Source organism: Petaurus breviceps, unplaced genomic scaffold (assembly GCF_028583685.1).
Source record: "Petaurus breviceps papuanus isolate PSGF00001 unplaced genomic scaffold, PetGlider_PUasm1.0 99, whole genome shotgun sequence".
Lineage (NCBI taxonomy): Eukaryota > Metazoa > Chordata > Mammalia > Diprotodontia > Petauridae > Petaurus > Petaurus breviceps.
Genome location: NW_027187465.1, coordinates 15,239,897 through 15,253,403, shown reverse-complemented (window position 1 = coordinate 15,253,403; position 13,507 = coordinate 15,239,897). Strand labels below are relative to the sequence as shown.

Here is a 13,507-nt window from a genome sequence, read left to right as displayed (position 1 = left end):
CGCATGTAAATGCTAATTATCATTAGGGTTATCTTGCTGCTTGCATGCAGGGCCTGTTTTTTTTTGTTTTTTGTTTTGCATCCCCAGAGACCAGCTGGCCTTGCACCTGCACTAAGCGCCGGGGATGCAAAGAGAGGTCAAAGGCGTTCCCTTACTTCACGGAGCTCACAGTCTAACGGGGGAGATTGTCTCTGTCCATCAGGGCCCCGCATCCAGTAGGCGCTTAATAAATGCTGGCTGCCTGGGCAGGGCCCCGACCCTTTGTGTCCGCACCCCCAGCGCCCCAGGGGGTTGGGCTGCACAGGTGAGCCGACTGGCAAAGGCCGCCGAGGACGGGCACCGCCCACCCGGGCTCCGTGGGGGCGGGGCCTGCCGCGACAGCTAGAACCCAGGCGGCCCAGCCGGCAGCGAGGGGCGGGGCGAAGCCAGGGCTCGGCGGGAGGAGCGCGGGGCGGGCTGCTCCGGAGCCAGGGTGGGGCCGCCGCAGGGCGGGGCTAGCGAGAACACGGGCCAATGGGACGCCCAGGCCCGAGCGGAATCGCGAGGGGACGTGCCGCCAGGGGAGGGGCCTCGGCGGCGGGGGCGGGGCTCGGGCTGGGTGGGTCTGGGTCCCGAGGCTCGGCCCGAGGTCCTCGCTCACCTCTCTCGGAACTGCCGCCGCCACACATTGCCGCCGCCCTGGCACAACTCGCGCAGCCGCCGGCAGGTGCAGGCGACGTGGCCCAGGTCGGCGGCGCCCAGCGAGCGGCAGCACAGGATCAGCTCCAGCAGCTCCCCGGGCAGGTCCGTAAGGCTCAGGGCCCCCGTGGGCGCCGGCGCCGGGCCGTCCCCGGCGCCGGGGGGCGAGGCGGGCTCCGGGACTGGGGCCGCGGCCGTCTCCGCCGCCGCCGTCCCCTCAGCCGCCGCCATCTTGAATGTGTACCTGGAGACGTCACGGCGTTCCTACCCTGCCGTTAGGGCGCGTCGCCAAAATCCTGCCTAACGGTCTTCGGACACGTCGCCTTGTAGAGCGGCCGTGAGGGAGCGTCGCTAAATTATCCGCATGCTTCGAGAACGTGGGGAACTTCATGACGTCAGCGGAGCGAATCTCCCCAAACCCCGCCTCCCACCCGGTCTATTAAAGGCGCAGGCACGGAATCCCTGCTCCGACACCCGCCGCGGCAATAAAGGGAAATTTGAATGTGCGATTGAGGGAGCACGGAGAAGTTTCGATCTAGGACCCCAAGTTTCCTTGCAGCAGGGATTCCTCACCGTTTGGGAGCCACGGACCCCTTTGGCATTCTGGGGAAGCCTAGGGGCCCCTGCTCAGAATCATGTCTTTAAATATATAAAATGAAATTAACGGGTGTGCAGAGGAAACAATATATTGAGTTATAGCTGTCAAGTTCACAGACCCCTGGCTAAAAATGGCCCTGTCTGAAGGGCTGGCCTCAAAGATCCTGTCCAGCTCTAAATCCTATGAAATCCCCTCATTTTACAGAAGGGGAAACTGAGGCACAGGGAGGCTTAATTATAAATCATAGCCAGCGTCTACACAGCGCTCTAAGATTTTGTAAAGTGGTTTTGGAGGATCTCTTGATTTCCCTAACGCCACAGCAGAAAAAAATGAGTGGCACGTTCAGAATTTGAACCCTGGTCCCATGATTCCACTTATTAACTGAAAAAAATCACTTCCCTTCTTTGGACCTCAGTTTCCCCTTCTGTAAAATTGTAAAAATTGTTTCCCAGCTTTCTGCTTCCCTTCCAATATTGTTTTCATTGGTTTGGCTTATGCAAAAACTCTAAAATTTAATATAATCAGAATTACCCATTTTATATCTCATAATACTCTTCAATTCATGTTTGGTCATAAATTCTTTCCTTCTCCATAGATCTGACAGGTAACTATTCCTTGCTTTTCTAATTTGTTTATGGTATCGGCTGTTATGTCTAAATCACATACCCATTTTGACCTAATCTTAGTAGATGGTGTAAAATGTTGGTCAATACTTAGTTTTTGTGATACCATTTTACAGTTTTCCCAGCAGTTTTTGTCAAATAGTGAGTTCTTGTCCCCAAAACTGGGATCTTTGGGTTTATCAAACACTAGATTACTATGGTCATTTACTAATATGTCTTCTATACCTAATCTATTCCACTGACATATCACTCTGATTTTGATGATTACTGCTTTATAAAACAATTTGAGATCTGGTATGGCTAGGCTACCTTCCTTCACATTTTTTCTCCTGATTAATCCCCTGGGTATTCTTGACCTGTTGTTTTTCCAGATGAATTTTGTTATTATTTTTTGTACCTCTATGAAATGATTTTTGGTAGTTTGATTGGCATAGCACTTAATAAGGAAATTAATTTAGGTAGAATTATCATTTTTATTATATTGGCTTGGTCTACCCATAAGCAACTGATATTTTCCCAGTTGTTTAGGTCTGACTCTATTTGTGTGAAAAATGTTTGTAATTGTCTTCATACAGTTCCTATCTTTGTCTTGGCAGATGGACTCCTAATTATTTTATATTGCCTACGGTTATTTTAAATGGAATTTATCCTTCTATCTCTTGCTGTTGGACTTTGTTAGTAATATGTAGAAATGCCGATGATTTAGGTGAGTTTTTTAATATCCTGCAACTTTGCTAAGGTTATTAATTATTCCAGCTAGTTTTTAGTTGATTCCCTAGGATTCTTTAATTATTTCCTCATATTATATGCAAAGAGTGATACTTTTGTTTCCTCATTACCTATTCTAAATCTTTTAATTACTTTTCTTATTACTATAGCTAACATTTCTAGTAAGATACTGAATAATAGTGGGGACATCTTTGCTTCACCCTGATTGCATTGGGAAGGCTTCTATATTAATCGTTAGAGATAATGCTTGCAGATGGTGTTAGATAGATACCACTTATTTTAAGGAATGTTTCTGTGATTTTAAGTAATGGGTGTTGCATTTTGTAAAACGCTTTTTCTGTGTCTATTGAGATAATCATATGATTTCTATTTATTTTGTTATTGATATGGTAATTTATGCTGATAATTTTCCCAATATTGAACCATCCCAGCATTCCTGGTGTAAATCTCATCTCGTCATGGTATATGATCCTTGCAATATATTGTCGTATTCTCCTTGCCAGTATTTTATTTAAAATTTTTGCATCAACATTCACTGGGAAAATTGGTCTATAGTTTTCTTTCTCTGTTTTTGTTCTTTCTGGTTTAGGTATAAGCACTATATTTGTATTGTAAAAGGAATTTGGTAGGATTGCTTCTTAATTTATTTTTCCAAATAGTTTATCTAGTATTGACATTAATTGTTTGATAGAATTCACTTGTGAACCCATCTGGCTCTGGGGATTTTTTCTTAGGGGGTTCATTGATGTCTTGTTCATTTTCTTGCTCCCTAGAAATTGTCTCTCGAACTATACTTCCTAAGCCTTCTCTTCTATAGGCCCAATGGTGCCCACTTCTTTCAGCTGATCTTCATAAAGCATTCACCACTCCCATTGCTCACCTCTGATGGCTTTCCAGCCTATGTCCTGACAAAATGAGCTCCCAGGAGTGCGCACTGTGTGGTCTGACCCGGGCTCTGGGTTTTTAAATTTCCCTTTGCTATTTACAATATCTTACTAACTTGCCTGGTTTTCTTTAAGTGAAATGAAGGATGATTATTCAATTTGTTTCCAGTTAGGTTAAACTGTTCATTGATGTTTTTGAATAGCTCCCTTGTAACAATTACATTAATGTTATGCGCTTGAGGAGCCCTTTTGCTAAGGGTGAAATTTAAAACAAACAAACAAAGCACAAGCAAATAAATGTATCATGATACGGTGGAAAGAGTAATGGGCTTGGAGCCAGAGGACCTGGGTACAAATCCCATCCCTGACACATGCTACCTGTGTGACCTTGGTTAGGTCACGTCACTTCTTTGGGCCTCAGTTTCCTCCTCTATAACATGAGAGAGTTGGGCTGGACGGCCTCTGAGGTACCTTCCAGATCTATATCTAGGAGTTTATGATGCTCTCCTCAGTGTCAGATCCTTCCCTAGTTCTATGCTTCCCTTCCTAGTCTCAAAGGTTCCTTGGTGGTATTAACTTGGGTTTGTGGTTAAAGCACTGGGCTTGGAATCAAGAAGACTTCTAGTCATGAGGTCAGACCTAGCCTCAGACACTTACTAGCTGTGTGACCCTGGGTAAGTCACTTAACCCTGTTCACCTCAGTTTCCTCATTGGTAAAATGCTCTGGAGAAGGCAATGGCAAACCTCTCTAGTATCTTTGCCAAGAAAACACCAAATGGGGCCACAAAGAGTAAGACATAACTCAACAACCACAGCAACCAAAAGACTTATAAGTTGTAAGATTTCCAGGATGGGGAGGTGGGGGGATGGGGGGGGGATTTTGTGTTTCTGCCTTTCCGTGGATAGTTTTCTCCCAGAGTAGCTGTCCATGGTTGAAAAACAAATCTGGTGATCTAGTGCTCAGACTCGGAACTTACTTAGCTTGCCTTCCTCTCCCCCTTCCACCTCGGGCTTTCATCCTGGGCATAATAATACAGTCAGCACCCAGCCAAGGGTGTGACAGTGACTTCCCAGACCAGCACTCCCTTCCCTTGTCACTCATCCCTTCCAGGAGTCCTCTCCCCTTGTAATGTGGCCTTGGTTTCACTTTTGTTCTAGTATCCCCAGGATCTAACTTAGTAATTGTCACATAATAGGTATTTGTACATGCTTGGTGATTGAGTGATTAGCTCTGCTCGTCTCCCTCCTTGGTTCCTTGGTTTTTCCTCTCCCCCTACCAACCAATCTTTGCCCCCCCCATGCATCCGCTTTGTATTTTGTATATATGAGGTTGTTTTGTGTTGCCTTCTCCATTAGAGTGTGAGCTCCTTGAGGGTGTGAAGGCTCTGTTTTTGCTTTTCTTTACAATCCTCAGCATATAGCACGGTGTCTGACTTAACACTGTATTTCACTGCATAATCATTGCCAACCCATTATCATCGCACCCTTTTTTAGTCCAAAGATTGGTTTATAACCTATAATTCTGTTCATTGTGTTGCTTAAAAGGTAAACAGAGCAGCAATGTATTCACCAGTGGCATATGGATATGCATTTATTTCTTGCGCATTTTGAGCCTGGAGCCTAAAATTCTCAGCCCACACGGATCCTCAGTATGTTTCTGAAAGCCGACTTGCATGATTTGTTTAGAGCGCTGAAGTCCTAACACTATAGTCACTCAACCCAGTGAAGAGCCGTAGGCACCTGGGGAGTGGGGTGAGCAGGCCAAGCTGCCTTGAGTAAGTCATATGATATGGCAGCACTTGCATCTTCCCAATTTTAATGTATATTCATGAGTATTTCAGGCATCCTGATCTTGTACCAAAGACAGTTTAGTAATAAATGGTTTTAAAGTAATACTGGCATAATTAAAAAAAGAGCTAATGGCTGCGCCCCACTTTTTTTGCAAAAAATTTTGGGGTAAAAATCTGGGACAATTGTGTGGTGAAATATGGTAGCAGCAACATGAAGGAGAGGATTCGATGGCTTGTAAGGTATCTTTGTCCATTTTCCTGCTCATATCTTCTGCTCTAACCAAGGACAGAGCTGGTTGGGAAGCTTTCTGAGGCTAGGACGTGTCTATGTAGCCTTCCCTCCTGCTTTGCACAGGCCTGGAATGTGATTCAGAAATACTTAGCAGTTGATCGAATCACCTCGTGTCAGGGCAATGAGGCAACATATAAAGCACTTTGCAGCCCTTTAAAGTGCCACACAAATGCTAATAGTGATCAATGTTGTGTTGTCGTTTTTCGGTTGTGTCCGACTCTTTGTGACCCCGTGGACCATACTGTTCATGGGGTTTTCTTGGCAAAGACACTGGAGTGGTTTGCCATTCCTTCTCCACTGGATTAAGGCAAACATAGGTTAAGTGACTTGCCCAGGGTCACACAGCTAGTGAGTGTCTGAGGCTGGGTGTGAACTCAGGTCTTCCTGACTCCACTGAGCCATCAGCTGGGAAATGTACCCACAGCAAAACTCCTCAAGGGCAGGAACCGTGTCCCAGTGCCTGGCACTTTGTTGGTACTTAATAATACTCCTTAATTGGTTAATTTCCAGAGCTTCATAGCCTTTGTGCTCATTTGAGGGGCTTTCCTTGGCAGATGTTTTTTTTTTAATTTTATTTATTTGCTTTTAGCTTACAACATTCATTTCCACAATCCCTTGAATTTCAAATTTTCTCCCCCTCTTTCTCCTCCCCCATCCCCCCATGGTGGCATGCAATTGAATACAGGATCTACAAATACCTTCACATTAAACATTAGTCAAGGTGTAAAGAAGGATTGTAATCAATGGAGTGAACAATGAGAGAGAAGGGACAAAACAAAACACAAAAGAGAGAGAAAGTAGGTTGCTTCAATCTGCATTCAGACTCTAAGGTTCTTTTTTTTTTGGATGTGGATATCCCTTTCCATCATGAATCTTTTGTAGTTGGCTTCCAACCTTGCATTGCTGAGAGGAGCCCAGTCTATTAAAGTCAGTCACCACAGATAACGATATGTCTGTAATTGTGTACAATGTTCTCCTGGTTCTGGTCTTCTCTCTCAGCATCAGTTTATATAAGTCTCTCCAGGTTATTATGAAGCCCTTCTGTTCCTCATTTCTTATAGCACAATAGTATTTACATTCATGTACCACAACTTGTTTGGCCATTCCCCGATTGATGGGCATCCCCTTGGTTTCCAATTCTTGGCCACCACAAAAAAGAGCTGCTATAAATATTTTTGTACTTACAGGTCCTTTTCCCGCTTGTATGATCTCTTTGGGATACAGCTCTAGAAGTGGTATTGCGGGGTCAAAGGGTATGCCCTTTTTTGTAGCCCTTTGGGCATAGTTCTAGATTGCTCTCCAGAATGGTTTGATTAGTTCACAACTCCATCCTTGGCAGATTCTTATCAAATGTCATTTACATGCCATCAACACAAGTCCCTTGGTATGATAGGTTTAGAGCTGGAAGGGACTTCAGAAGTCATGCATGTCAATTTTTTCCTACCACAGATGAGGAAACTGAAGCACAAAGTTTAAATGACTTGTCTAAGATTAAATAGCGAGTAAGATCATAGGGTCAGAGATCCACAGTTGGAAGGCATCTTGGATATCATCTGTTCCATCCCCTTCATTTTATATATGGGGGGGACAAACGCAGTTGACTGAGAACTGACTGAATCTGACCTGGTTTGTTCCTGGGCCAATGAAGTCTGGGGCTGACCAGACACTCTGTTTATCTCTCCAGTCTCTGACTATTTTGTAAATCTCCCAAACTCTTCCCTCTGGAGATCCCAAAGTTTTCTTTATGGACTTTTGCTTGTTTTGCAAAATAGGTGCTGGTTGTGTTTGTCCTTCATGTTCGAAGAGGATCATGGCATCTGGGAAATGATGACATGACCTGCACTTGATTTTGATTTGAGTGAGGGAGGGCTGTGCAAGGTCATCAGCCTCACTTTTTCCTCCAGAGCCATCTGGGTCCAGTGGCCAGATATTTATCAGGACAACTAGAGATGACCCAGGATGTAATTTTTCAAGTACTCACTTAGAGTGTGGTAACACCCATTCAGTGAATTCAGTTAAGAAGTAAGCAAAGTTTCTGAAAGCTTCTCAGAGAAGGGACACAAAAGAAATGGAAAACTTTAAGTCATAAATTAACAAGGAGACTTCAACCCAGTTGGCCAGAGGAATCATCAGCACCCAGAGACACCAATAAGAGATTTGTCCTGGCCCTTCTTTTCGTTCTTCATACCTCTTGAACTTGAACAAAAAGTCCCTGACTGCCGATTCCAGAACGGACTGAAAGGAGGATAAATGGGGCAGGTGTGCATACTACACCCATACCAGAATCGTGAATTTGTAAAGGTTAATTTGGAGTCAGTCTAGATTCTGATACCCGGAAATATTTGAAAGTAATCCTGGCACCTTTAGGCAGCACTTTGAGGAGAAGGCACTGACTATCTGGAGGAAGTTACACAACATATAGTAAAAACTATGTGTGACTCGTATTTCTGTCACATGATCTAGACTGGTCCATCTCTGTAGCATCCAGCATCATGACTGTGTCAAGATACTGACAGGGAGTCAGACCAAGTCACAGACTAGCTATCATCAGTGGCCTCCATTGATACCCGTCTTTCATCATCTTCTGGCCCTTCACCATCTAGTACATCCTTATCAGGATGTTTTCCAGCTAGTTTCTAGATGCTTTCTGAAGTGGACTACTAGAACTGAACACAATTCTTTATTTATGGAAGTCCAGTACCCTTGTTGAGACACTTTCTACTCCATTCTTTCTAGTGCTTTCTGAAGAAGTGAGCAAAGCAATTTATTTGGTTAGCTAGTGAGATGCCTAACCCTTCCCACCTGGAGCCTAGACATCCTTTCTGCCTTAGTACCCTATATAAACCTGTTCCCAGCCTGTTCTGTGGGGTACCCTAGCACTCACTGTGTTGTATTGACTGTTTTCATTCAAATTCAGATAGGCTGGGAAACTGAATAGAAGTTAAGTGGCTTGCAGAAGGTCACAGTCTAAGTGATGAAGGCAGAACATGACCCCAGTTTCTCCAATGTTTTTTTCATGGTACTGTATGAGTGCATTTGTAAATGAGTATACTAACTACTTTGACTTGCTTGAGCTCCCCAATTATCTAAGCAGCCGAGAAGAGCTGTATGGGAACTGGCTGTCTTGACTAAGAAGCATAATTGCTTGACATACCAACAATCCTTTGCAGTGACTGAGTAAACCCAGCTGGACATGCAGAAAATCAGCGCCTCTGAAGCCAATTAAGCTCATACCAGCTTTGAAGCAGACCCTGAGTCATTTGATTTATGGGCCTTCAAGGAACATCCCTATCTTCAAAGAGTTTCCTAACTGCGGGTTATGAGACTATGGACATATGCTGTTTTATGGCCTTTTTGGACACAGCCTTATCTCCAGCAACTACCCTCACTTTGGTTATGGGACTTTCAGAATTATCCTGTTTTTGGAGACATCTTCTTATCAAGCCTTGAACTATGAACTGCTTAATCACCAAGGATGCCTTCTGATTTGTGTATCAAAGACCACAGCCTTGACATCCAGAATTCCTCACTCCCCCTCCCCTTGGGGATAGGGCCCACTGACACTCCTTTCTAAGCCCTTCTTTCCCCCCAAATTCCTTACCTTCTTTTGTTTAAAAGGTATATAAACTTCCCATCTATTACCTGGAGTCCTATTCAGTGCAGGCTGGGTAGTATCCATGCACATGTTATTTTTTTCTTTCCTTCTTAACAAAAACCTTTCTTTAATTTCACAGGCACTGGCTTTTTCTGGTTTTCTTCCCTTTTAGGGAAAAGGGAAATTTGAGTCTCAAGAACTGGCCTTTGCATTCTTTGGTTGTCTTCCCTTTTGGGGGAAAGAGGGATCTAAATTCCCTCTAGAGAGCATGTGCCTTGGATTACAATACCAGTGTGTTGAACATGGGGAACTGAGGGAATTCCCTTATCTTGGAGCAGCACCTAATTTGTATTGTTGGCCATAACTCAAAATCACAAATTTAGAGCATAAAAGGACATAAGAGGCCGTTGAGCCCAACCCCTTCATTTTACAGATGAGGAAACTGAGGCCCAGAAAGGTCAGAGACACTGCTGTTACCATCCTGACGGCATATTCTCCTTGTAAGGGAAAAGAAACAGTCTGGTGAACTCCCCCATCTGCAAACTTGGAGTAATCAAGTGATCATTAAACGTTTCTTGAGACTTGGAAGAAATGTTTTTAGACTCATCAGTTTAGAGCTGTTGTAAAAGTTTATAACAAGCAAGTGTAAACCTTGCCTAGTTAAGTAGCTCAGGCCACTTTTATTCCTTAATGGGCCCCAGGTAGGAAGAGGCAGAGCAATAATGTTCTTGTCTTTCCTTTTTTTTTCTCCTAATTCCACCTTGGCACCTATTTCCTGGCTCTTGTTGTACTCACCACACTTAAGCCCTGGGTTCAAATGTGAACTTTGACTCTTACTACCTGTGTTACTTTGGGTAAATCATGTCCTCTCCCTGATCTTTAGTCACCTCTTTGTTAAAATGAAGCAGATGACTACTCAAGTCCTTTCCAGTTCTCAGTATATGACACTAAGTCTTTTTAATCTCTCTGGGCCTCCTTGTCCTCACCTGTAAAATTGAAGTGTCTCCACAGTATCAGATGAAGTCTCTCTATCTTTTCATATTTCTCTCAGAACTTTGCTTTTGAACATATCTCATTCTCTTTTTCTCATGGTTATTTATCTGCTTGTTTTTCTGCTTTAGTTCCTTGAGAGTAGGACATGTGTCTCATCTGTCTTGAAGTAGGGAATGATTGTTACAGTGCTTGGCACATAAAAGGCTTATAATAAAGATCTATTAAATTATTATAAGCAAGTTAAAGGGTTGGAGCCAATGGTCTCTCAGGTCACTTCAGCTCTGAATCCATGATATTTGTTCTGCCCTAGCCATCTTGCCTCAGGTTTTCCAGACCACTTGGTCCTCTTTCCTACTGTTAGCTTTTAAGGAAAGTAGTCTTCCAGCACACCATTGAGATTTGGAGTTGACACAGATTTTCCAAGGTTGTGGAGGGCAATCTCTGGCAGGTCTTCCTTTCTAAGCTAGAAGGGTTTCAGGGTAGATCTGGCCTCAGACTGAGCCTGTGGTCTCATGATCATTTTAACTGTGTAGACTCCTGTTACCAGAAGATTGACCACAAAGTGACCACCAACCTTCATTTATTTATTTGGCTACAACAACTCACAGAGATAAGTCTTCTGAATGAAATCATGGAGTCTTAGAACTGTGATTTGTTCTTCCGTATTTGGAAGTTAGGAGGTCCTGAGTTCAAGTCCTGGCTGTGTGACCCTGGTTAAGTCATTTAACTTCACAGTGTCTTAGGGAACTCTCTAAGACTCTCTAAGTTGCAGAGCAGGTACTAATCTCCAGTGGTAGAAGCTGTTTCCTCACTTGAAATTCTTTATATCAGTAAAATCACAAGTGTGGTTAAAAAAAGGTAAATTTGTGAAGAAATTTTCCCATGAGTCTCCATCTGCCCTGCACCTACACCTCTCCTCCGTATGTTGTCTCCCTTGATTAGAAGGTGAGCCCCTCAAAAGCAGGGGCCAGCTCACTTTTCTGTTTGTATCCCAGTGCTTAGCACACAATAAGGGCTTAGTAAAGGCTTTTCAACTTGGTCCTTCAACAGTGATTTCATCAGCATAAGGAAACTCCTAGAGTGGGAATTCTGTACCAATGTAGATCCCAACCCATGTTCAACTCAGCAGATTGGTCTAGACAGCTGCCTGAGGCACATAGAGGTTGGTTAACTGAATTGCTTAGGGTCCAGGGCCTGTATGTGTCAGAGGTGGGGTTTAGGTCTAAGGATTCCTGACTTTGGCTCTTACCGCATTGCCTTACTTCAAATAAAGTGAATAATAACAGTAATAACTTCCATTTCTATCATGCTTTAAGATTTAGAAAGCTCTTTCCCCACCACATCCCTGTGAAGGAGGTAGGATGTGTGTTATTAACCCCATTTTACAGATGAGGAAACAGGTAATTATGCCTGGCAGATGGGGACAGAATTTAGAAACTTTGAGCAATTCACACAAAAGACCACAGTCCATGATATTGGGTCCACTTTTTAATTTTTAACCATAATGCAAACAGGCATAAGTAGATTTTTTTAATTCCATAAAACCAGAAGATTGGAAGTATCCAGAAGAATAGGTGCATGCGGAGGACAGCCTGGAGAGCCTCGTGGACTGAGCAGGAGTCAGTCCCGGAGGGAGGTGCTAGAGCATGTTGTATGCACGGCACAGACGTAGCAGCATCAAGAGCTCAGAGGTAGGGGAAAATCCATGATTCAATGCAGCATCCACTCCTGCTCCAACTCTGTCCCTCCTAGTTCCCCCACCCCCCTGGAAGGAAACAGACATACCCCGTGCTTCAAGACCGAAGCCCACCAGACAGCTGCCCGAGTCACTGAGTCCATCCCCAGCTTGTTGAGGGGTTCATGTGATCAAAACAAGAAGGACATGACTGTGTCAGAGCACGTGAGATGAGATGGTACATCTGAATGGGATAGGAGCCCAAGGAATTTGGCCTGAAATCTCAGGCTCAGAAATCTTCAGTTCCACCTTGCTTTCAAGGAATCTTTTTTCCTTTAGAAACTCTGGAATTTGGAAGATAACCTTTTTTTTTTTTTTAGTTGGGTAGAAGGCTTTTGCTTAGGGAATGCTCGGGACATTATAAGGTTTCAGGAACCATCCATGAGGAGCTCAGTAAGAAGGCCCCATGGAGTTATTTGATCCAAACTACAGAACTGAATCTAAGGCCCTTGTTGTTTAATGTTCAACTCTGACTTAAAGCAAGCTGCTTGTGAGGGGCAGAAGGTCTGATTAGGCCCTGGCTACAAAGGAAGTTTGGTTGATAAGTTGAGTTCTCTGTTAGGCCAGGCAGATATAAATGGAGATATTTAAAGGTGCATCTGAGGTTAAATTGAAACCTGTGTATTCTCCCTTCCCCTCTCTTCCCTTGTCCCCATTTGTGACTTTTGGAAAAAGACCAGATTGTTTCCCTAAGATCAAGACATGCCCAACTTCCCTTCATCCTTCTGGGCCATAGGCACAGAAACACTTTGGGGTCGGATGGCATTGTAGCCAATGCCTTTGTCCTCCCAACCAGTTTTCATTAGAGGCAAACCCTGCAGTGGCTTGAAGGGCCCTGGAGAGGGAAGAAGGCTAGAGAGGCTGGATGTATTATCTCTTCTTGTACCCATGCCCTGTGAGGACCCTCCTTGATGTCCTGTGTTGCTAGAGGGGTCCCTTTGGCTTTCCTGTCTTGTTTGGGGTGTCACTGCTATATGGCCTTTTGCATTCTCAAAAACAAACAGGAAGTTTGGAAACAGGAGGGGTTTGTCAAAGGCGGGGGATAACAGGGAGTGTGAACATGCAACCCAGGAATCCCAGGTCAGTATCCCTTTCACTTGATTATCTGTAGCTGGAGAGTGTCAGGGCAGCTCAGGCCCTCAGATGAAGTTGGTAAGTTCAGAGCAATGCAAGAGGAAAGAAGGATTCAAATGTCAAAGGGGAAAACAGAAGAGGCAGGTGGGGTAGAGTGGCATGGATAAAGATGGAGAGAGAGACCCCAAATGCAGGTTTTCATCTGAGCTCAATGAACAGGTTTGCATTCAGAGTTAGGTGGGCAGAGAATGGTTTGGAAGGCTCACAATGTCCAAGAGAGCCAGTGGCAACGTTACTTGTGCTCAGGACACTTTGCCTCATAGTTTGGGTTCAAGAACCTATCTTCTGCCATCCCACCCTGCAACTTCTTGGTACTCTTGGCCTAAATCCTTTATGGAAGATATTAAGAGTGGGACATAAAAATATCTATGTTAGGAGTCTGGTTGTTGGAAGGATGAAAAGAGGGAGGGAGGAGGGAAGAAAGGAAGGGGAGAGAGGGAAGGAGGGGGGGGAGAG

The 13,507-nt window shown here is 44.3% G+C and overlaps 1 protein-coding gene across 2 annotated transcripts in view; it reads right to left on the bottom strand.

Annotated features, from left to right (window-relative positions):
• The window catches only part of FBXO21 (F-box protein 21), a 42,443-nt gene extending 40,748 nt beyond the window's left edge, over positions 1-1,695 (bottom strand). The window contains exon 1 of one of the 2 annotated variants that reach the window (XM_069081740.1): positions 641-1,695. In XM_069081740.1, the coding sequence (XP_068937841.1) occupies positions 641-909 (269 nt within the window). In that variant the 5' untranslated portion in view covers positions 910-1,695. The remainder of the gene's footprint in view (positions 1-640) is intronic. The other variant, XM_069081739.1, reaches the window with a different exon arrangement.
• Between the last annotated feature and the right edge of the window lie 11,812 nt (positions 1,696-13,507).